At 44.3% G+C, this 24,619-nt stretch overlaps 1 protein-coding gene across 1 annotated transcript in view; it reads right to left on the reverse strand.

Annotated features, from left to right (window-relative positions):
* Positions 1-23,561: 23,561 nt before the first annotated feature.
* Positions 23,562-24,619, reverse strand: part of TRAPPC11 (trafficking protein particle complex subunit 11) — a 42,437-nt gene continuing 41,379 nt past the window's right edge. The window contains exon 30 of the mRNA XM_012784984.3: positions 23,562-24,547. Coding sequence (XP_012640438.1) covers positions 24,503-24,547 — 45 coding nt within the window. The 3' untranslated portion in view covers positions 23,562-24,502. The remainder of the gene's footprint in view (positions 24,548-24,619) is intronic.

The following is a 24,619-nucleotide window of genomic DNA, read 5'->3' on the forward strand; positions in this document are numbered from 1 at the left end:
AATCCTTACAATAACCATCTGAGATGGATATTATTATCAGATGAGAAAACCTCCATGTACTTCGAAGCTCTGTTGTTACAAATGAGAACATGAAGCAGAAAGAAATTAAGGAATTTGCTCAAGTTCACTCAGCTAGTGAGTTTTGGAATTAAAAAGTTGGACTCAGGCAGGCCGGCTCCGGAATCCCGCTCCACTGCCAATATGACACGTTTTGGAGCCTAAGTCATCTAAACCAGTTGTCTTCAAAAAGCAAATGATCCAGATAATTCACTTAGCATCCTTGTGGATGATTCAGGTCAAAGGTTAGCACAACAAAGTACAGTGGGTTTTATGGCTCATTGGTGATTCTCTACCACTATCGTATGTTCTAGCAATATGGTTCCTTGCATTCATTCTCTGACCATGCCACGCTCTCTCACATATTGATGCCTCTGAAATAGTCATTCCTATTTCCTGGAATGCTCTTTCTGGCTTCGGCATTTTAAAAATGACATCTTATCTTTGCATTTGCACTTTAAAAATTGCATCTTATCTTTCAAGTCACAGCTCATATGCAATGGTGTATTTAAAAGCATATGCATGTGGCCAGGTGTGGTGGCTCACACCTGTAATCCCAGCACTCTGGGAGGCCGAGGTGAGAGGATCGCTCAAGGTGAGGAGTTCAAAACCAGCCTGAGCAAGAGTGAGACCCTGTCTCCATTAAAAATACAAATAAATTAATTGGCCAACTAAAAATATATAGAAAAAAATTAGCCGGGCATGGTGGTGCATGACTGTAGTCCCAGCTACTTGGGAGGCTGAGGCAGGAGGATTGCTTGAACCCAGGAGTTTGAGGTTGCTGTGAGCTAGGCTGATGCCACAGCACTCTAGCCCAGGCAAGAGAGTGAGACTCTGTCTCAAAAAAAAGCATATGCATGTAACAACAGAGCTTCAAAATACATGAAGCAAAAACTGACAGAATTTAAAGGAGACTTGAACAAATCCACAGTCGTAGTTGGAGACTTTAACTCACCTCTCTCGATTGTAGAACCAATAGACAGAAAATCAGCAAGAATGTAGAAGACTTGAACAGCACCATCAGTCAACTGAATCTAATTGACATTTACAAAACAATTCACTCCCCCCCAAAAAAATACACATTCTTTTTAACTGGATATGAAACATTCACCAAGATAGACTATATCCTGGGGTATTAAATAAATCTTTATAATTTAAAAGAATTCAAGTTATACAAAATATATTCTTGGACCATAATAGAACTAAACTAGAAGTCAAAACCAAAAAAATATCTAAAAAGTCCCCTAGATGGTTAGAAATTAAATAATTCACTTAATTCTTATAATAACCATTCGAGGGGGATATTATCATCATGCTCATGTTACAGATGAGAAGTGAGGCAGAGAGAAACTGAGGAACTTGCCCCAGCTCACTCAGCTAGTTAGCACTGGAGTCAGGAATTGGACTCGGGCAGGCTGGCTCAATTCACACTCTACTGCTCACCTGACACACTTCAGAGCCTAAATTATCCAAACCAGTGTTTCCATCAATCAAACAATCCAGATAATTCACTTAGCTTCACTTTGGGTAACTCAGGATACTTTTACTAGTTATAAAATTCTAGGTTTTACAGGGTTTTCCCTCCATAAGCACTTTCAACATGTTTTTCTATTGTCTTCTGCCTCCATTGTTTCTGATCATTGTTCTCCTACATGTAATGTGTCTTTTCCCCTTTGGCTTCTTTATCTCTGGTTCTTAGCAGTTTGCCAGTGATTTGCCTAATGAAAGTTTTCTTTGAATTTGTCCTGCTTGGGATTTGCTGAGCTTTAGGGTCTACAAGTTGAATGGCTTTATCTCAAATTTGGAAATTTGGCCAACATTTTCTTCAAATAAATGCCCCATTCTCTCTCTCCTATTCTTTTGGGATTCTAATTACATGCCAGATATTGTCTCACAATCTTTAATGATCTGTTTATTGTTTTAAAAAATCTTTTACTCTATTTGCTTCAGCTTGAATAATTTCTTTTCATCTGTCTTCAGATTCACTGGTCCTTTCTTCTGTAATTAAGCTTATCTGATGATTTTTTTTTATTATTTCAGATATGTGTTATTCAATTCCAGCATATCCATTAGGTTCTTTTAAAAAGTCTCCTGGCAGCTACTAGAATATAACCTCCATGAGGGCAGGACATTTCATCCACTTTGTTCACCGTGTTATCCCTCTTCCCTAGAACTGGCATGATACCTGTTCATGGACAGATGTATGACTCCATCTCCTTAGATGTGGCTGATGGGGTACGGAAAACACAGACCTAGTAATAGTCTGGGAACAAACAAGGGATGGTACAGTGCAGTTCTTTTTTCTGTTCTGATGATCTCGAAGTCTGCTGTTCCTTCTCCTGAAAATCTTCTATTCAAGATGTTGTTGATTATCTTAGTTTGGGTTTTAAAGAAGCAGACCTTTGAGAACCCTGAGACGAACATTCCAATGTAAGTAGTTTATTCTGGAAAGGATGCCAGGAAGTATCTATAAATAAGTTGGGAACTGGGATGGTAGAAGAACGGCAGCCAATAAAGGATGTATTATCGAGAATATCACCAGGTGGACAGCTGGAGCTTATTCCCAGAGCAGGATCCTGGGAGTCGGTGTAGGGTTGTCCCATCCACTGGATGAAGGATCTGAGGCTTTTATACACCATTCCCATCAGTCACTGTTGAGGGCTGCTGGCGTGGGGAGAGGGAGTTAATTCTCCCGTGCTTTGGTCTGCCATGCTGGCATTCTTGGGGAGAGCAGGCTCCAAAGCCAAAGAGAGACGTCAGACGGTCAGGAGTCCCGCCCAGTGCCCTGCAATGGTGACCGTAAGGGGATCCGGGCTGGGAAACTTCCTCAGGTGCTACCCTGATTGACTCTGCGAGTAAGTGTCCAGTAAGACACAACACAGTGCTGGACCCACATCAATATTAGCCTAGAGTAGCAGGTAAATCAGATTTTGGAATCAGCTCAACTTGGGTTCAGTTAGAATATCTTCTATCTACCTGCCTTGTGACCCTGAAAGAATTACTTAACTTCTCTGAGCTTCTGTTTCCTCACTTGTAAAGGCACAAAGCATAAGGTTGATGTAGAGTATAAGCAAGAGAGTGCCTGGCACAGAGTCATCCCCAGAAAAGAAGACACTTACACGGCTTCCCTTCCCCTGGCTTTGGAATTTCAGGCAGCAGTGCACCAGGAGGAATTTGTATGGAGGGCATGAGGAAAGGGAAGGCAGCTTTCTGGCATTTCTGAACTAGAATACAGAAGGAATACCTCTTTGCCCTTCTTCCTGGCTTCCAGCGTGAGTGCCGAGAAGAGTAGGTACAATTTACAGAAATGCAGATGCTGGCAAGGGTAGTTGTTTCCGGGCAATGGTGACTAAGCAATTCCATTAAATATTTGGATATTTAGTCCATAAGAGGCCAAAAATCTGAACATTACCCTAGATTTTGATAACGTATTAGTTAGAATAGAGCATTTTTCGCAAGTGTATTTATACTTTAATAGAGATCACTGGACTTGTGTTAGAAAACTTGAGTTTGAACTCCAGCTCTGCCACTTATTAGCTGGACAAATCATTTGACTTTTATAGTCTGCAGTTTCCTCGTCCACAAAACAAAATTACATCTACTCCATCTCATAAGGGGATGAAGTGAAAACTATGTAAACCATAAGGTGCTACTATAAAAAGCATGAAAACGTTGTTACTGTTTTATAAAGATGAAAACATTGTTGTTACCAATAACATGAGGAAATATTTCTGCAGGCTATCAGTCTGGGCAAGACCATTATAAATCTTTCCAAATACCCATTGTAATAGGATGGCAACATGAAAACAACTCTTAGACAATTATTTTTAATAAAATTAGGTGGTAACATTTCCCCAGGAACCCCAGAATAGTTGTGAGTAGGACCAAACCACAACCATCAACAAAACCTGCTTGTAACCCGGTGGGGCTCGCAGCTGGGTGAAGTGAACTTCAAGGGCAGAAGAAGGGGAATTCTCATGGTGCCAGGAGCCAGTGAGGTGCTGATGAATCAGCTCTCTGAAACAAGCAAACATAGCCAAACTTGACTTGCAGTGCTTGCTGATTTTTGTGGTGTGAATAATCCCAACATAGTTAATGTCACTAACTGCAGATTTGGGAAAAGCTACATAAATCAAGTCTTGCGAGCCGGTGTTAACTGAGAGTTCTAGAATCAGCCTTAGAGCCACTGCTTCATAACACAGAGCTTGCCAACAAAAACTCCCCCTCCCATGAAAGGGCCCCACTCTGAGAGGAAGCTGGGATGACCTAGGTCTTTGGGGACCTCAGAAACACTCAGCGAAAACTCCTCTGGGAGGAAAAGGACCTATCCTAAATTAAAAAAAAAAAAAATACTTCTGGTAGTAGTATCTAGATTGATCAGATCAGAGCATTGGGTGTAAAGAGAGAGCAGGTACAAAGGAAGAAATGCTAATAGCTGTGGGTATGGATAAGAGAATGGCCATTTTAAAGAAAATATTGACATAAAAAAAGAATAGGGAGGCTTCCAGCCAGAAAGCCACCCTGGTCTATCTCCCATGCTCTGCATGAAAATGTTATCCTAAAACTACAGGAAAACCCATCTCATATAAATATAAACTTGAAAAAGAGAAACGTAATGAAGCCCCATTCAAAGATATTTTAAAGAAAAAAGGAAAATGAACTGAATATTGTATCAGTATATCAGAAGGCACAGAAAAGGCTGGAAATATATGTCCACAAAGCAAATGAAAAATGGGTCCTAATATAAAATGAGCTCAAAATTTTAAAAACTATAGAAGCTACAGAAACATAGCATAAGTACATTTTTAAAATCTTAGAAATTAGATCACTAAACAATAGACATGTGTCAAATAAAATCTGAGAGCTCAGAAAAAGATAGAAAATAATATTTTGTAAATTCAGACTAGCTGGGTGCAGTGGCTCATGCCTATAATCCCCGCACTTTGAGAGGCTGAGGTGGGATGATCGCTTGAGGCTGGGAATCCAAGACCAGCCTGGGCAACACAGCGAGACCCTGTCTCTTGCAAGTCCGGCAGAAGGATTGCCTGAGCCCAGGACTTTCAGGCTACAGTGATCATGCCACTCCACGCCAGCCTAGACTACAGAGTAAGACCTTGTCTCTTAAAAAAAATTAAATAAAATAAAGATTAAGACTAAGCTAGAAGTTACACAAGAGCAAATAGACATCACAGAAAGCATAGCAAGGGAAATTGAGATTAGAAAGGAGAAAATAAAAAATCAGACAGACATAAAGAAGAAAAAGGATTTTTAAAAAAGATATAGAAGATAGGCAGAGAAAATTCAACAACATAACATCGAAGCTCCTAAAAAAGAAAATCCAGTGGGGGACAGTGGCTTGCTCCTGTAATCCTAGCACTTTGGGAGGCTGAAGCAGGAGGAACGCTTGAGGCCATGATTTCAAGACCAGCTTGAACAAGAGTGAGCCCTGGTCTCTACAAAAACTAGAAAAATCAGCCAGGGGTGGAGACATGTGCCTGTAGTCACAGTTACTTGGGAGGCTGAGGCAGGAGGATTGCTTGAGCCCAGGAGTTTGAGGTTGTAGTGAGCTATGATGAGGCCACTGCACTCTAGCCTGGGCAACAGAGCAAGACCCTTAACACAAACTTAAAACAAAAAACTATAAAACTTTTAGAAAAAAATAGGAGAAAATCTTTAGGCTCTAGGGCTAGGCGGAGTTTTTAGACTGGACACTAAAAATATAATACATAAAAGGAAAAATTTATCATTTGGATCTCATCAAAATTAAAATCGTTTGCTCTGTTCTCCTTTTTTTTTTTTTTTTTTTTTTGAGACAGAGTCTCACTTTGTTGTCCAGGCTAGAGTGAGTGCCGTGGCGTCAGCCTACCTCACAGCAACCTCAAACTCCTGGGCTTGAGTGATCCTTCTGCCTCAGCCCCCCGAGTAGCTGGGACTACAGGCATGCGCCACCATGCCCGGCTAATTTTTTATATATATATCAGTTGGCCAGTTAATTTCTTTCTATTTACAGTAGAGACGGGGTCTCGCTCTTGCTCAGGCTGGTTTTGAACTCCTGACCTCGAGCAATCCGCCCGCCTCGGCCTCCCAAGAGCTAGGATTACAGGCGTGAGCCACAGCGCCCGGCCTTGTTCTCCTTTTTAAGAGAATGAAGAGACAGGCTACAGCCTGGGAGAAAAACTGATAAACAACATGTCAGACAAAGGACTGGTATCTAGAATATACAAAGAACTCTCAAAACTCAACAGTTTAAAAATTCCAATTAGAAAATGGGCAAAAGACACGAACAGATACTTCGCTGAAAACTATATACATGGCGAATTAACACATAAAAAGGTACTCGACTCGACACCATCGGCTCTCAGGGAATGCGAATTAAAACCACAATGAGCTACAGGGATCATCATGCACCTATCAGAACGGCTAAAATAAAAAGTAGTGAGGATACCAAAGGACGGCAGGGGTGCAGAGAAACTGAATCACTCACACGTTTCTGGGGGGAACGTAAAACGGTGCAGCCACTCTGGAAAACAGTTTGATGGCTTGTTATAAAACTAAACATGTAACTACCATAAGACCCAGTAATCGTACTCTTGGGAATTTATTTCAGAGAAACAAAAACTATGTTAACATATAAAATCCTGTAAACAAATATTCATCGCAGCTCTGTTCATAAAATTCAAAAACTAGAAATGAAGTAGGTATCCTTCCGTGGGTGACGGGTTAGACAGTCGTGGTCCATCCGCCATGGGATAGTAATGGACAGTAAAAAGGAGCCGGTTGTTGATGCACGAATCTACCTGGATGAACCTCTGGGGAATTACACTGAGTGAAAAATGCTAATGCCCAAAAGTTACATATTGCATTATTCTATTTGTATAACATTTTCGAAATGACAAAACTATAGACATGGAGAACAGGTTCGGTGCTGCCAGAGGCACCGCGTGGGGTTGGGAGGTGGATCTGGTTATAGAAAGACACACGAAGAACCCTTGTAGAGACCAGTCGGTTCCGTATCTTGACTACAGTGATGGGTACATCGACCTACACAGGTGATAAAATTGCCTAGAACTAAATACGTACATATGCACACAAAATAAAGCTGGGAGAGTCTGAGTAGGACTGCTGGGGCGGATCAATGTCATATCCCGCCTTGATCTTGTGCTCTAGCTTTGTAAGATGTTGCCCCTGGGGAAAACTGGGGAAAAGGTACAAAAGATCTCTCTGTCATATTTCTTACAAATGCCTGTGAATCTCTAACTATCTCAAAATAAAAAGTTTAATTTAAAAAATGCAGTGCTCTGGGCTAACCATGTTCTTAAATCAATATTCCACATAGGGGACATTTCACCGACGATGACAATGACAATGGCGGTGGTGGTGGCAGTGTTGGTAATGATGCTAATTGTCGTTTACTGAGCTATCACTTCAGGCTGCAAGGGAGCTGAGACCTTGTCTGTGTTGTTCATTACTGTGCCCCAGACACCACTACCTACTGAACATGCATTTGCTGAGTAGTTGGTATTGAGCAAATACTTGTTGAATAAATAACGAACAATTCTGCAATATGCCTATGATAATGCTCACATTGCAGATGAGAGAGCTGGAACGAAAAGAGTTTCAGTAATACTCAAAGGTCAAACAACTTACAAGTGGAGAAGCTGGGACTGGCTAATCACAAAGTCTGTGCTATTAATAACTACTTCACAGTCTCCCAAAATGCTAGCATAGCTCCCAATACACCAACACGAATATTCTTTATTTTAGCAATAATCGCTTTCACTGCCTAGCATCTCTCATCCAAGCCTCGTGACAGTTCTTATTTTAGAGCTTATTTATAGTGCTGCGGCATCAGCTCCCTGCCCAGGCCTCATTGTTCCCGGAGCGTCATTGTGAGAGATTATTATTAGTGCCACTGTACACGCCGGGAAAAGGAGGAGCAGTGTGTTCAGAAAATCTGCCAATGACTAAAGCATTTTAAAGGCATGTTAGGCACCTTGGGAATTTCCATTAATTTCTGAAAACACTCTTAAGAATCTTACCCTATGGGTTTGTATTATTCCAATTTAAGTTGGCCACGTAAAAATCTGCAAGCAGGTCTACTGTCAAGCATGGGACATAGTTTGAAAATGATAGGTCTGGCTGTTTGGGGGAAAGATTACTTAGGAAGTAAAGAATAAGAACTGGAAAGAAATTCTCGAAAATGTTCAGAATGTTTATCACTCAGTAATGGGATTTTGAATTATTTTTGTTTTCTTCTTTATCTTTTTCTGCATTTTCCAAATTTTCTGCTATGAGTGTAAATTACTTTCATCAATAACATAGTAAAAATAAGAACATGTATGACCTAGGTCAAAAATTTCACAAACAAGTTTTTAGAATTCAAACCAGCCTGAGCAAGAGCGAGACCCCATCTCTACTAAAAATAGAAAGAAATTATCTGGACAACTAAAAATATGCAGAAAAAAATTAGCCGGGTATGGTGGCGCATGCTTGTAGTCCCAACTACTCTGGAGGCTGAGGTAGGAGGATCGCTTGAGCCCAAGAGTTTGAGGTTGCTGTGAGCTAGGCTGACGCCACGGAACTCACTCTAGCCTGTGAGACTCTCTCACAAAAAAAAAAGGAAATAAAGAGAGAGAGAAAGAGAGAGAGAAAGAGAGAAAGAAAGAGAGAAAGAAAGAAAGAAAGAAAGAACGAAAGAACGAAAGAACGAAAGAACGAAAGAACGAAAGAAAGAAAGAAAGAAAGAAAGAAAGAAAGAAAGAAAGAAAGAAAGAAAAGAAAAGAAAGAAAGAAAAAAAGAATTCAAGATACTCTGGAATAAAGCCATCTCAGCCCAGGTTCCCTAGATACTAGAGCTAAGGGCAGGCATCTGTGCTAACTCCGTACTGGGGAGAACCGCCCCAGGAAACAGCAGTGAGGGAGGGAGGGAGGGAGGGAGGGGAGAGAGGGAGAACAACCTGACAAACACAGGGCATTGCTGAGCCAGTCGCACACACCGCTGACTTTTCAGTCTCACGGGATGTCCTTGGAGAGGCTGAAGACACTCTGCACAGCAGCACGAGACAGTCCACGCGGGAGGAAAGGGAGAATCCCCCGCTGGCTGCCATCTGCCGTTGACTAGCGTTTGCCCCCCAGGACACCAGCTCCGCATCTCCTTATCCCTCGGGGTGTCTCTGGGCGGCCACCAGGAAACCAGCGGCCAGGACAGTAGCAGCAGCCTCCCCTGCCCTCGTGCGGCCTCCAGCTCCCAGGGCCCAGCAAGGTGGGACAGGGAGTAAGCGTGGGCGCCAAGAGGTCCCCAGCAGTCCCCTGCCTCTGCTGCCGCAGAGAAGAGTCCAGCAGCAGGTGAGAGGCAGGCAGCGGGTGCTATGGGATGGGGGCTGGCCCAGGGCACCACCGCAGCCAGGCGGCCGGGTAGCAGCGAGAGCTCCAGGTGACACTGCTGGCACCACATCGTGGGGACGAAGTTCAACGGGCCTCCCTCCAACAAAGAAGGAAAGGTCCTCTCTGGACTCGAGGGTGGTTTAGGAGTCGTGGGCAGACCAGCCGCGCTCGCAGTGCTCCTGTGGCCGGCCGGGGGCACGTGCTGCCATCAGTGGTCCCCCCTGAGGGCTTCCAAGGAGAGCTGGAGGCCCAGGACTCCATGTGTCTGTCACTGACTGATAGCTCGATCACATCCTGGGCCTTGTTTTCAATGAGAAATTAAAGTTCATCCTGTTGTTTGCTGCAGAGAAAATACAGCAAAATCGTGCAGGCAGCTGTTGCTGAGACGCTGACATTGATTACATGTGGCCGGCGAGGATGTGCAGGGGGCATCGCCCAGACCCCGCGGGGCTGGCCTCTGTCCACCCAGGGCCTCTGCAGAGTGACCAGCGCCACAGAGACTCGGCGTGGATGGAATTGTGGGACGTGGCACGTCTCTCGCACTTTCTCGTAGTGGCAGAGAAGACCAGGGCTCCAGATGCGGAAAGTACAATTTTCCCACAAACAGGAGTTCCGGAGACACAAGCAAAGGAACGACGGACGGCGAGGGAGAGTGAGCTGAATCTCTCAGGGCCGTTGTCCAGCGTCTACTACAACTGTCCTGGTCACAGGATTCGGGCAGGTCACTCAATTCCCGGTTTTGTGATCGATGAAAATGCCATAGGTTTCCAAAGTTTCCAAAAGGCAAAACATTACCTTTACGTGCGTTATACTTTACTCGAAGAGCCCTCCAAAGGCACGATTCTCTCGATTCTCGCGTCTCCAGGGGAGCGCGCAGCTGGAGTCCTCCCTGGCAGGCAGGACGCGGAAACCTGGCGAAAGACGCCAGGGCTGTCGCAAAGGGACACAGGCGTGGTCGGCCCACTGCGTCTGGTGGAGCTGTCCCTCCCCACCCGGGAGCCGTCGGCGTCCTCAGGGCACATCTGAGAGTTACAGTGAAGCTCAAGTTGGCGCGGCGCTGGCGATGGGAGCAAAGGCCACGCCTGGCTGGTTGCACACGTCCGTGCTTCCCTTCCTGCCTTCAAAAGCCTCGCGGCTTTGTTCTGATGGGACAGAGAAGCTTCCAGGTATTCTACATGGCTGTGGCCTGTGGCTTTACTGCCACTCAGGTGGGACAATTTTTTAATGACCGTGCTTTGACTGCGGGCAAATGACAAAAGGGCGTGGGGTGGGGTGAGGGAGGAGCTCTCAGTGTGGATGTAAAGGTGAAAAGAAGCAGCAGCAGAGGGAGAAAGGACAGAAGACAGGGAAGAAGAGGAAAGAGGAATCCGAAAAACTTGGAAACAAATCATTTCCAAAGAGCAGGTCTGAAGCTTACCTGCGTAAGCAGGAAACAGTCATGACGTCCCTTCTAGTGCATCCGACGGCTGCGGGAGCTGGAGACAGAGGGGGAATAAAACACATCGTTTCGGCACTTTGAGTCCCGTTGCTCTGCTGGAGGGCACATTTAGGGAGTCGTGGCCAGACTGGAGTACCCTCTCCTGTTTAGTTAAGTCGTTGAATCCCTTTAGGTTATTGATGGCATCCCCTAAGCCAGAAGCCTAAATCTAGACCCGCCTCTGCAATCTATTATAAAAGTTGGGACGCCTCTGCGTGTCTGCGGTGAGAATTCCTCTAGGCCGTGTAAGACTGGAAATTTGGAAAGAACTGACTCAGTGCACATGCCAAGCAACAGATCAGAGTCACCAACACCCTTGGGAGCCTTCTGCTAAGAGAGAAGCGTCAGGGTTCTAACTGCAGTGGCAGCTCGTCTGCTTCTTCCTGGAGTAACCACCGGATAGGAGCAGATCTTTATCTTACGCAGGGCAGAATCTTGCCAGGAGTCCACGTTTCAGCGGGCATTCTGGCATCACCAGTCGTACTTCTGACAGAGCAGGGGGGTGTGCACCAGAAGTTTTGCAACAGCTATCTAGAAATCACATCCAAGTGTCAACGTGAGTAGCAAAGAGTAGATGTCTGACATACTACCTTCCAGTCCCAAAACAGTTCCAAAAGAGCAACGCTGAGATTAGGTAGCTAGACATACACTAAGACGCACTGATACTTACAGGGCGACCAGAAATCACATGCAAATACCTGCATCTCAACCTGGCCATTGGATGCCCAAAGGATGAAGAGGAGGGGTAGAGAAATAAGCACAGAATTGTAATTTGGGAACGTTGGGTTCTCACTTGGCTCTGTCACTAACTAGCCGTGTGATCTTGGGCAAGTCAGTCTAATTCTCTCCAGAATCTGACCCCTCTCCCCAGTTCCGCTGCTGCTCCCCTCGCCGTGCCATGGGGATCCTCGCAACATCTGCTCTCCCTTTGCACCCCAGAATCCACACGGCAGCCAGGGTGGTCTTGCGAAAGCTGGGTAGAGCGGGTTGCCCCTTGGCTCAACCCTGCAATGGTTCCTGTTTCCTCCAGGAAAAGCCAGGTCCCTACGATGACCAGGAAGGGCCTACAAGGTCCACTCTCTCTGACCACTGCAGCCCTCGCTCTCTCTGCTCCCATACTGACCGCCTCGAGCCCGTCGGGGAGCCCTGCTTCCGGGCATTTGAGTGGGCTCTTCTCAGCACCTGGAGAGCTCTTCCTCCAGCTGCTCAGAGCCAGCCTCCTCTGCTTGTCTTTGCTTCCATGCTGCTTTCTCGGTGAGTCACACTCTGGCCTCCTGGTTACCATGGCGACCCCATTCCCAGCACCCCACTCGCCCTGCTCTATTTCTTTTTCCATAGCATTTATCACCTGCTCTAATACTGTATGATATTTATTTATCATATTTACGGTCTATTATTTGTCCTCAAGACACATGAAGGCAGGAATCTTGGTGTATTTTGTTCACAGATATAACTGGACTGGCCTAAAAGAGCACCTGACACATCCTTAGTATCTAATAATTATTTGTTAAATGTGTGCATGAATGAACAGTTAGGGCACACTAATAAAGCTCTCCATCCATACACACATAGGGCTCTGGGTTGAGATGAAGAGAAGTGTCCAGCAGGTTTCCCACTCTGCTGCCTTCCCAGGGGTGGTAGGGGACACGTGACCAGATAGAGGACCCCGTCGACATCCAGGGGAAGCTGCCTCTTATACGTAAGGACGTTTGTTTCTGGTGCTTCTCCTGCCGGCTTGCCCACCGAGTTCTAACTCTCTCCACGGCATTTGTGAGGAGTCAAAGACCAATGACTGAGGAGACGGGCTGCTGTCAGCACAAGGTGTCCGACCGGGAAGGGTCGCACATGTAGCTCAGAGGCACTCACTTGTGCCACACGCCTTTGATGGAACGGGATCCCGTGGAGGGCTGTGCAGAGGGCAGAGCGAACTGCTCATGGGCAGGAGGGTGTCGCTAGCGCTGGCTGCACTGAGCACGTGCCCTGCAGCATTCAATTCTGTTAAGGTCCAAGACCTCTGCCATATCTCATTTACAAATAGCAAAGGGCAACTCAGCAATTCTGCAAGGATTAGCTGCCTATTAATTCCATTTTTAGCATTCAGGAAGTATATATATATTTTTAAAAATTCTCCTTGATCAGTGAATAAATCTTTTTCTAACCTCACCAAGCAATGATATCATCAACGAACAGCTAGATCCACGTCCCACAGCTGTTCAGGACATAAGTCCCTGAAGGCAGCTGCTATAGTTCCGGGGACTCTGCTGGTGGTGGTGGTGAGGTTCTTCCTACTGACAATTCAACAAGACAGCTGACCTTTGTCCCCCCAATCCTTTTTGGATTCTTTCTTGTCTGTATCTAGTTCGGTCACTGAGTTACCAACCAAGTGGCAAACCGTGGTATTTCACGGAAATGATTTTAGTAATGTGCAGGGCAGCACAGGCTGCACGCTTGTGAGCATCTAAGTCGCCTCCTGGCTACTGACAACTGTGTCCAGCCCCTTCCTTGCTGGGCATGGGGGAGAAAAGAGACTCAGAACCAAGAGCTCCCATCCGGCTGAGAGAGCACGTCCCTGAAAGACGCAGGAGATGGGCACCCACACAGGACATGCTAGAGGAGCCTGGCGGACAAGAAGGACCCTGAAGGCCATGCAGGCAGCGGGAGCTTCAGCTGCACCTTGCAGGGCCCCTGTAGCAGAGACGATGCTGTGTCCGCCACTGCTCCCCTCCCTGGGCACCCAGGAGACTGCCTTTTCCGCCTTCTCTGCAGCCAATTCTGGCCACTGGAATGGGGGTGGACATTCCGCATTTGGCCTTTTAGAGGGAAAATGACAAACCCCCAAAAATGTATCTTTCTGTCTCCTCCTGGTCGGTCCCTCTCCCTCTACACACAGCCCACCAGAACCAGGCCTGCACCTCTGAGCTGGGTGCTTCTTGGGCTGGTTTGTGGCGACAGTTCGCGAGCAAACGTACTCGTGCTTCAGTGTGGATTAGAATGTACCTTGTCTCAGACACCTAGCCATGCGTTCACCCAAAGGGAATGTCAGGGTTACATTTTTAGACCTTTTCTGCAATCACCTTGCCAGGGAGCCACCTACTACTCCTGCAAGTGGAACCTGTCCAAATAGAAACAGAGTTCAGTGCCAGGAACATGCCCTTGTTAATTGCAATCCTCGTCCTAGAACATTTATGTGGCTTTCACTGTTACGGGTCACTCAGGAGCAGGTTTGTGCATAGGACCCATCTACTGGCTCTCTTCCCCCTGGTGATGTGATCTTATGTTGCTTTTAAAAATAAACATTTATGGCTGGAGTTCGAGACCAGCCTGAGCAAGAGCAAACCCCCATCTTTACAAAAATTAGCTGGGCGTGGTGGCACACACTTGTAGTCCCAGCCACTCATGAGGCTGAGGCAGTAGGATTCCTTCAGCCCATGAGTTCAAGGTTGCAGTGAGCTGGGATGAAGCCACTGCACCCCAGCCTGGGCAGCAGAGCGAGACTCTGTCTCAAAAACACACCCCAAAATCCCATTTATTATATTTTCTTATGGGGGGGAACCATGTTTACTGTAGAAAACATTTCAGAACAAAGAAATAACATAAAGAAAATCACCGTGTATAAAATCACCTTATATAATCCACCAATCTGTAAACAATAGTTCAATGTATGGATGTTTTCCTTTGGGTATGTATTTGTGTGGCGTGTGCTTGTTTTGTTTTGCCTGACAAAACAAGATGGTATCACACACAGTGTTTTGTGCTTGCTTTTTCCCTTCGACAATATATAGTGACCATTCTTTCATGTTATTCAACACTGTATTTCCCTATGACAGACCTCCATATCCCGAATAAAGCTGATTTCATTAGGGAAGAGAGCCGTTCTCATCCTGAAAACGTGTCCAGGAGGCTGGGGGCCGGCCCTCTGCAGAGATCTGCACCCGCTGAGCCAACAGCAGAGGACAGGGGCCAGCTCGGGCCCCCAGCCCCAGTGGGGGTGGGGGTGGCTCTTACCCTGGGCGGGGACATTCCAGGGACGCCTGACTTTGCCAGAGTCCCGGCAGCCGCTCCCTGCTCCCGGCCTGGCCTCCTCTTCAATGCCAGTCACTCTCTTCTGGAAAACCTTGTCGCCTACCTGTCCTCAGGTGGGCGTCTGAGTGGGGGGGGGCGCGGTGGGGGTCAGAGAGGAGAGTCTGGGCGACACGGCCTGTGTTTCCTTCTGGAAGGAAAAGGTCAGTTTACTGATAGCACCGCTTCGCCCCCTAGGACGGCTTTGCAAACCGCTTACCAGACAGTGGCTTCCCCCGTGCAGTGGGGGCCGCAGCGACGCCCGGTGGGGACGCGGGGACGGCTCTACCTGCGGGAGTGTCGTCTGCAGGTTTGTCTGCGACAAAGGCAAGAGAGCCTTTCCGTTGGTCACAGCTGGGTTCCCATTTTGAAACATAAAGGCTCATTGTCCTGAAGTCACCCGGCCTGTCCAACCACTTTGGAAATGTCTTTATGCCCCGCTGAACTTGGAAGCGGCCACCACCTCAGGGAGAGACAGCATTATGGGGCGGTTGGAGCTGGACAGGCCAGTTCAGTTTTCTGTGAGTGAGAAGCAAGCGCCACTCGGGAAAGGCTCTGAGTGTCCTGTGAGAACGGTGGACACTCAACTGGCTGATACAGGAGGATGAATAATTAGCCTGAAATATAAAACGCTGCAGGCGGCAGTTTGTGTGTCTGTTGGTGGTTGCGTGTGGTAGAAAATAAATCCATCATTCAGTGATCACCCGTTTTCAAAGAATGAACATAAAATACATTTACGAAACGTAATTTAATCTCTCCTCCATGTCAGGCTATTGCCCTTATTTCTCAAGGTCATCATTCGGGACATCCCATAAATTAATGCTGGTTTTAAGTGTGTGCTTGGTCAAGGTCCACGTTTGTAGACGTTGTCTTGTTGACAGCTGAAGCTTTCTAGTGAACTTTACTTTTCAGAGTGGAAGCCCCTGAAAAGGTGTGCATGGGTGTAAGTCCGAGGCAGGCGGGACGGAGTGTGCTTTCCTGCAGGAGGGGGTGCTAGCCACTGCCAAGCTGCCCAACACCCTGGCACCTGCCTGAGGTCCTGCCTGCCAGGCTTTTCATCTACATTATTATTGCTTAAGAATAGGGAGGGCAAGAATAGGGGAGGGCAAATAACACAGAAGTAAAGCTCTTGGATAGCATGAGAGATAGGGAGGACACCAACCCACTACTCTGAAAATTATAAAGAGAAAGAATTGCTTGTAAAAATTCTCTTTCCAGCCAGGTGCAATGTCTCCCTCCTGTAATCCTAGCACTTTGGTAAGCCAAAGCAGAGGATGGCTTGAGGCCAGGGTTGTTTGAGACCACCCTGAAAAACCTGGGCAACATAGCAAGATTCTCAGCAACATAGCAAGATTCTGTCTCTACAAAAAAAAATTTTGTTAAATAATTAGCCAGGTGTGATGCCGCCTGCCTGTGGTCCTAGCTACTCAGAAGGTTCAGATAGGAAGATCACTTGAGCCCAGGAATTCCATCCAGCCTGAGCAACAGAGCAAGACCCGGTCTAATCCACCTCTGCTGCCAAAAAAAAGAAAATCCCAAAATTTCTTTTTCCTATAGGAACTGTATTTTAGGATAAATACACCTAGTAGATATGGAAAAAAAGTTTCCATACAGAATTCCAAGCAATGAATGCAGAACATTTTTAAATTACACTTTGAAACTTATAATTAAATAACTTCTAATTTAAAAGCTTACATTTAATTAAGTTAAATACAAAACTCAACTAAACATCCATTAAGACAATTGCGTTGATGAGTGTTTAGCTGAACCGTATAATAAAGGGATTAAGCTGTCATCCTTTACACCCATTGATCAATCTTATCATCACTGACTGTGAGACAGGCAGACATTATGTGTGGCAATAGGAAGTGTAATATATCACCTATGAGACAGTCTTATCTGGAAAAAAAAAAAAGAGGCAGGGAGAGAGGGAAGGAAGGAAGGGGGGGACGGAGGAAAAGAACATGAACTCAGGCAAGCTTTCAAGTCTAATTCCCAGGCCACTGGAAATACAGGAGATAGAGAAACAAGTTACATAAACACCCTGGGGAAGCAATTAGCTAAATCCAGAATGTGGGATATTTTACAAGAAAACTGACCCCATTTCTTCAACAAGTCAAAGATAAGGGATAAAAAGGGAGAAGGGACTGTTCTACATTAAATGAAACTTTAAAAAGACTTAAGCTATGACTAAATATAATGATGGGCCTTGTTTGGCTTCTAACTCTAACTAACCAGCTAGGAAAAGACTGCTTGGTTAATCAGGAAAAATTGAATATATATTGTATGTCAGATAAATTTAAGAAATTATTTTTAATTTATTGGATGAAATAATGCATTGTCGTTGTCTGTTTTAAAAAGTCCTTTCATTCCCCTTGAGTAGAGCTAGATGACACAGGGCAAAGCATTCATTAATGGTGAAGCTGAGTAGAAACATGGAAGTTTGTCAGAGTCTCTACTTTGGTGTATGTTTGGAAATTGTAACAATGAAAAAAATAAAATAAAGGATGGCAATCAGAAGGGAAGAAATGTTGTAAATGTAGTCTGAGCAACTGGTGGTCACTAACGTCTCTAATTAAAAAAGAAAAAAAGATCACCAGCCTGACCAAGAGTAAGCCCCCATCTCTACAAAAAAATAGAAAAATTAGCTTGGCATGGTGGCGTGTGCCTATAGTCCCAGCTACTCAGGAGGCTGAGGCAGGAGGATAGCTTGAGCCCAGGAGTTTGAGGTTGCTGTGAGCCACTGTACTCTACCCAGGGCAACAGAGAGAGACTCTGTCTCCCTAAAAAAAGAAAAAAAAAAAAATCAGCGATTTGATTTTAAAAGCTGCATGGAGCTCCTACCATCCTATGCTTAAGTAATTCAATAGTTCATCTTGAACAGAGGATTTCTTATTGTTGCTGTTAAATTTGGCATTTGGAATTCAGTCCTTTGTTGAGATAATGCTTGCTGAATTGAATCATCCCCTGTCAACTGAAGAATGACGAGGCTCATGAATTTGGAAAGGAGAGCTTTATTTCTTCCCCTGCAGTGCTGCGGCCTGCAAGGTGGCCATGCCCATGGGATGGGAAGCAGAGCCGCCAGCCGGAAGCCTGAAACTCCCGCTTGGAAGGAAAGGTAATGGGGACAGGAGTTTATGCTGAGGGGGTGGCCACACACTTAACCACCTATAGAAGGAGTCAAGAATATTTATGAAAGGAGAAACACCGGCATGAGAAATTGAGCTTCATGCCACTTCCTGGGATCCATGTTCAGAAAATGGTGGGTCAGCATGAGCCGAGGGTGGAGTTTTCTGCTCTCTGACATCAGAAGGTGAAGCAGGAGACACGAAAACCCTCACTGTGGCCGGGTCAGAACCTCTCTGTGGCCAGCGGCTCTCACCAGGAAGGGCCCTCACCAGGAAGGGCCGCTGATGAGTGCTGTGCCCACACTGCGGAGGGGAGGGAGGCAGGCGCACCATTAGGCCCAGACGGGAGCCAGTAGGGCTGCTTCTGTGTCACCCTTGGGGAGGAAGCCCCGTCATGGCTGGGAACTCAGTTTTAGGGTCTCTGGGGTCCGTTCAGTCAGTTGGGGAACTTAGGATTTTATTTTTATTTCTCACCCCCTAGACCGAATGTTTTCCAAACCACAATTCCTCAATCTGATGAGCCTTCCCAGAAATAAGACAGTCTTTGTCCCCCAATCCTAGAATTGCTCCCCAGCAGCAGTGATGGTGACAGGGGCCAGCACGCTTTCAGTTTTATCCCCCTTGCCCCCAGTTCTCTCGTCACCGAATATGAACTGCTAGGGTGGAGATAAGAACACCAGTGCCACTCACAGCGGGCAGGTCTGAGTTCATGGCGCTGGCACGCAGCGCTGCAGGGCCAATGCCAGCAAACCCTTTCATCACCTGCAAAGCTCTTCCTTGATCTGTTTACTTTACAAACCTTTATATGTCCTCCAAAACCCAGTTCGCATGACATTATCTGTTCACAGATGATGGAAATGCATTCCGATACAACAAAAACAGAATCATTTTATCATGAACACGAAACAAAAACAACTCCAATGTCACTCCTTGAGGAGGCCCAACCTCCCCGCGGCTTCCCTCACGCTCAGTGAAGTTAATCACCTTCCCAGGGGTTCCTTTCTACCTCGTATCTTTTATTATTTTTTTTTAACTATGGAAAATTTCAGACTTATCCAAAAGGAGAGCAAATAATATACCGAGCTGCCAGTTGCATTTCACTCATATTTAACAATTATCAACATTTTTCAGATCTTGTGTCATCTAGGTATTTTTTGTGTGTTTTCTGGAGTATTTTAAAGTGAATCTCAGACATCCCATCAGTTCACCAGTCTTATACCCACTTCTATTGCATTTGTCACATCGTGTTGGAGTTTGTTTACAGGGCGGTTCCTCCTACCGGACCACTGGTCTTCAGGAATAGGGACTACTTTATGGCTGTAGCGACCAGCACAGAAAGTGGCCCACAGTAAGCCCAAGATAAACACTTGGAGTTCAATGTGTAGTTCGGGGCAACACAGTTTACAGTCACATGCTTAAGGCAAGGTCTTAATTCATAGAATGCCTAGTGCCTCATTAGCTGGAGACTAAGCCCTGCGGCAGGAGAGTGGTGGCTGGGTAGTGTCCTGGTTAAGCAGTCAGGCTCTGCAGGCAGTGCCTGGATTAGAATCCCAGCTCTTCTACCACTTGCTGCGTCATTGGGTGTGGGAGATTGTGTTTTCCAAAGATGGCTGCAAAACAGCTCCTGTCCCACACCTTCTAGGATGAGGCCACTTCCCCATCAAGAGGTGGAGTTTATAGTTTATGTTTGCTCACCTCAAATCTGGGTGGATTTGTGACCATAAAGGAAGTGATGTTATGTGACATCCCAGGCAAAGTTAAAAAAGGCACTGCAGCTTCCACCTTGCTCGTTCCATTCTCTCTGGAGCTCTGTGCTGCCAGGTAAGCAGCCTGATACCCTGAGATGGCCATGCTGTGAGGAAGCCCAGTGACCACATGGAAAGGTCCTAAGACTAAATGACAAGAGGTGCTGCTGCTACAACTGCTTAAGTGACACTAAGCCAGAACTGTTCAACCAAGCGGTTCCCAAATTCCTGCACTGCTGAAACCATAAAAGATAATGATTGTTGTTTTAAGCCGTTAAGCACTGGGATGATCGGCTTTGAAGCAGTTGATAACCTCAACACTGGGCAAGTTATTTAACCTCTCCGTGCCTCAGTTTACACATCTTTAAAATGGGACTAATAAGAGTACCTATGCCACATTGGGCTTTAATGAGTATTAAATGAGATAAAAATATTCTCATCTGGCACATGTTAATGCTCAATAAATGTTAGCAATTGTCATTTGGAAAAGATACATAGTTTTGAAATCCCCACCAACCTAACTAAGATAATATTTGTAAGTTTCCATTTGTCATACATGCTGATACATTTTGGACTAAGATGTGTTATATAAATGGAAAATCAACTTCAAAGTTGCTATGAGTTTTGCATTCTTCAATGGGGAGAAAATAGAATTTAAAAAATTGCCTGGGGTATAATTTGCATGAGGTATGTACCCTGAAATGCAGGAGTACTTGGCAGTTTTGACTTTGGTTCTACTTCCCCTCTGGTAAAACATGCTTCAGAAAGCAGAAACAATAAGGCCTCATGACCACCTTCTCTTGTTCTCAGGCATAAGTAAATTGAGTGGAAGGGAATGTTTCTCACAAATCTGATCTTTGAGGAGAATCTGAACATAATTAAACTATGAGTTCCTTTTCTTTTTCATGAAAATGGGATTTTATACTCATTTGGTGAATTTCATGGAGCTCTTTAGCAGACACGTCTGAGAAGGCATCATTTGCTAAAATAAAGGGTAATATGGTTTTGGAGCTCACCAAAGGATGGCATGAATATCAGAAATGTTTCAAAACAAACCACTAAGTGTAAAAAAGGGTATCTAAGAATACTGGGAAAATAAAGTATGAATTTGTTTTCTTAAATGCACAGGGCCAGTGTTTTTTTTTTTACTTGGCATTCATTCATAATGCTTTAGCTGGAGATCTGAATTCACATGGCATGAAAAAAGGGGACAAGATAAAGTACACATTTCTATTTGGTATCATATATCCATTCAACAATCTCTTGAAAACCAGTCACTACCATTTATTCACTCTGCCATTAAATAATACATCCCATCTCAAAGTAACTTTTAAACTAGGAGATGGGACACTCTAGGTTCCTTTTCTGGATTTTAAGGACAAGAGGGGGAGCTATACAAAGGCATGGACCCTCCCCATTAAAAGGCGGTATGTTTTTCCTTAAAAGCACTCCCTCTCTGATCACAATGCCAACGTGGAAATTAGAACTCAGAATTCTTAAGTTACCATTACAGACTACAGACTGGGAGACTATATTCTAAGTGAAGCCATGGAAGAAATGACTGAATTAAAACAGAAATAAAGAATCTTTCCTTCAAATAATGTGAAAGACATTCTTAAGTAATTCAATGTAAGAGTCATGCTCCATAAAACCCCACAATTCTCAGAAGAATTCAAGGATAAGGAACCTGAGACCTTACAAAGAAAACTGAGTTGAAGTGATCAAAGTTGCAAGTTGAACTCTTAAGAATCACAAAAACACAAAATTAAGTCAATTAAGAATATTTTTCCCCTACTGTCTTGGTCCATTTTGCACTGCTATAAAAGAAGGCTGGGTAATTCATAAAGAAAGGTTCATCTGGCTCATGGATTGGCTCTTGGTTCTGCAGACCGTACAGGAAGCATGGAGCCAGCATCTGCTTCTGCTGAGGGCCTCAGGAAGCTTTCATTAGTGGAGGAAGGTGAAGGGGGAGAGCTATGGTGTCACATGGTGAGAGAAGGAGTCAGAGACAGAAAGGGAGAGGGAGGGGAAAAGGAAGGGAGGAGGGGGGAGGGGGGAGAGAAGGAGAGGAGGGAGTGTCAGGCTCTCTTCAAAAGAATGGCACCAAGCCATTCATGAGGGATACACCCTTGCACCCCAAACACTTCCCACCAGGCCTCACTTGCAACATCGGAAATCAAATTTCAACGTGAGATTTGGAGGGGACAAATCTAAACTATATCACCTCCCACAGACATTATCATCCTCATCCCTCATCCTCCTCTTGGTAACACTTGAGTTATCCACTGGTGCTTACCTTCATGTAATAGAGTTAAACATTTATATGCACCTCCCCACAATTTATAATGCTATTTTAAAAATTCATATCCCCGAATAGACTGTAAACATGCAGACAGCAATGCTGAGAGCTGAACAGTAAGACAGTAAGTAGCAAGACAGAAGGCAGAGGTTCTCACGAGAGACAGATGGCCGTGGCTGGTGGCACAGAGGTGGGGGAGAAAGATTGTGAAGTCCTTCTTGATACTTACAACCTTAGCGAATCAACAGCTCCTATAACACTGTGAGTTTTGATTTCTGAACCCACGGTAGATTATGATTTCATGTATTTTTGAATTAAGTTTTTCAGTTTCAAAATAGGTAAACAGGATATATTCACAGTAGAGTTTACATATAGAAGAATCCCTGGTTGGAAAAGGATTATTCTGTTGCCAACTCTAAGAAAGACCGAGAGAAAACACAGACCTGTTTGTCTGGTTATCTTTACAGAAGCATGCACAATTACAAATCACACTGACATCAATGTTAATAACTTTAAACTGTATGTCAGTGACCCATTTGTTCAAACACATACTTCATGTTTGACAATGGCAGTGTTAACACATGAGATCTTTATCATGGAAGCCTGCATCAAACCACCTTAGAGTTCAAAGGAACATTAAAGGTCTTTGTCCAATATTTTTCAAACTGCAGGTTATATCTCATTAGTGGGTCATGAAATCAATTTAGCAGGTTTCAGCCAGGGATATTTTTTTAACAAAACAGAGTACGATACAAATATAAGAGTATACAAAATGTATGATTTCATGAAACTTTTGTTTAGGTTTATATATTTGCATGTATACATGCATGTATGTATGTACTCATTTAGGTAGTGCATTACATAAAGTGTATCAGCAAATTCTGTGAACATGGAGCTAACCAACAGGTAAGTGAGTACCTTCGTCAGCCTTCCCACAAAAAGTAGTAACACAGATGACACTGGCTGAGCACTAACTTTGGGTCAGGCACTGTTTCTAGCTCTTTTCATATATGAATCTGTTCCATCGTCATAACAAGCTGATGAGATAGGTGCTATTACCATTTACATCTTATATATGAGAAAACTGAGATACACAGCGGGGAAGTAACTTGAACAGAGTCGCCTCGCCAGAAGCCACAGACGTAGGACTGGATCCTAGACGGACTCCAGAGTCATGCTCCATGGCCTCCACCTGAAAAGCCGTGTTGTAACAGGGGACTCACGTCCTCCCAAGGCAGCCTATTCATTGTCCAAGTCTCACTGAAGTTTAGCAGAGCCAGCTCTAGAACAAAGGATATCCAAATTTCCGATCTTTTGCTCTCCACTACATGCAACAGTGTTCTTAGTAAAAGCTGTTTCATGAAGTGGAAATCAAACAAGTTCAAAATAAATAAAAGATATATACAAGCAAATTCGAAAGAGAACATGTTTATTTACATCACTGTTTTCTTTTTACAATGCCTCCACTTTTTAAATAATAAAATTTTCCAGGAAATCAGGTAGTTTTAAATTATTATGATATTTTAACAAAATTTTCACCCAATGATTTTTATTTACATGAATTTTCAAGAGTTTTAAATAGTCCTTTTAAAACTGCACAACATAACCAAAAGCTCTTTTTCAGACTTTGCATCTTTTCTGAAAACTTAGTTTAGGAAATTATGCTTATAATCAGAACCTGGCAGCTCAGATCCTTTCAGATGAAGATCTTATTAACACCTCTAAATACGAAGCTGCTTCATAAATGATCCACATTTTGGCTGTAAGCTGAACCTTTCTGACACTTCTGATGGTAAGCAAATATATTTTTGATACCTTAATTAAACTGCTTTGATTAAAACTGTCCCTAAGTTTTCTATTTCAGTAATACAACTACTCACGTTGTGTGTATACTCTGAGCACACACTGAATTTATGAGGATGGATTTATCTCCAGTTCAGCCAACTATGAAAGAGACTCAGGGAATTCAGAACTTTACTGACACAGATATTGGTGTATTTTCCTCTCTTTGTCCATTCATACTTGGGATGCTTAATTTTCCTGCCATTGTACACATAAATCACTTTTAATAGAATTTACTATTCATAAAATGACTTCCATCAATAACAATGGTCTGATACCTTTTATGTCACAATGACAGATTTCATATATTTATTAGAGAAACTATAAGAGAGCATAGCATAGATTTTCCTAATATTTTAAGTATGAGTTCCTCTGAATAGTTGGTATAACATCCATTAAAAAATAAAAAAGATTAACTTTTTACCATGATCAAAGCTACAGTTCGCCATGAAACACCTATATAGCTCTTCCCAACTTCTCTGCACGAACAGCCAAGGGCTCGTCCTCAACATCACGCAGCAGCAATAGAGGTATCATCCACGAGTCGGCCCTGTGGCTTTAAAGTGGGAAAAACAAAATTTTTTTTTGCAAAGCAATAATGACAACAGAAGTTCGATTGATTGAAAGG

Source organism: Microcebus murinus, chromosome 15 (genome assembly GCF_040939455.1).
Source record: "Microcebus murinus isolate Inina chromosome 15, M.murinus_Inina_mat1.0, whole genome shotgun sequence".
In the NCBI taxonomy this organism is placed as follows: domain Eukaryota; kingdom Metazoa; phylum Chordata; class Mammalia; order Primates; family Cheirogaleidae; genus Microcebus; species Microcebus murinus.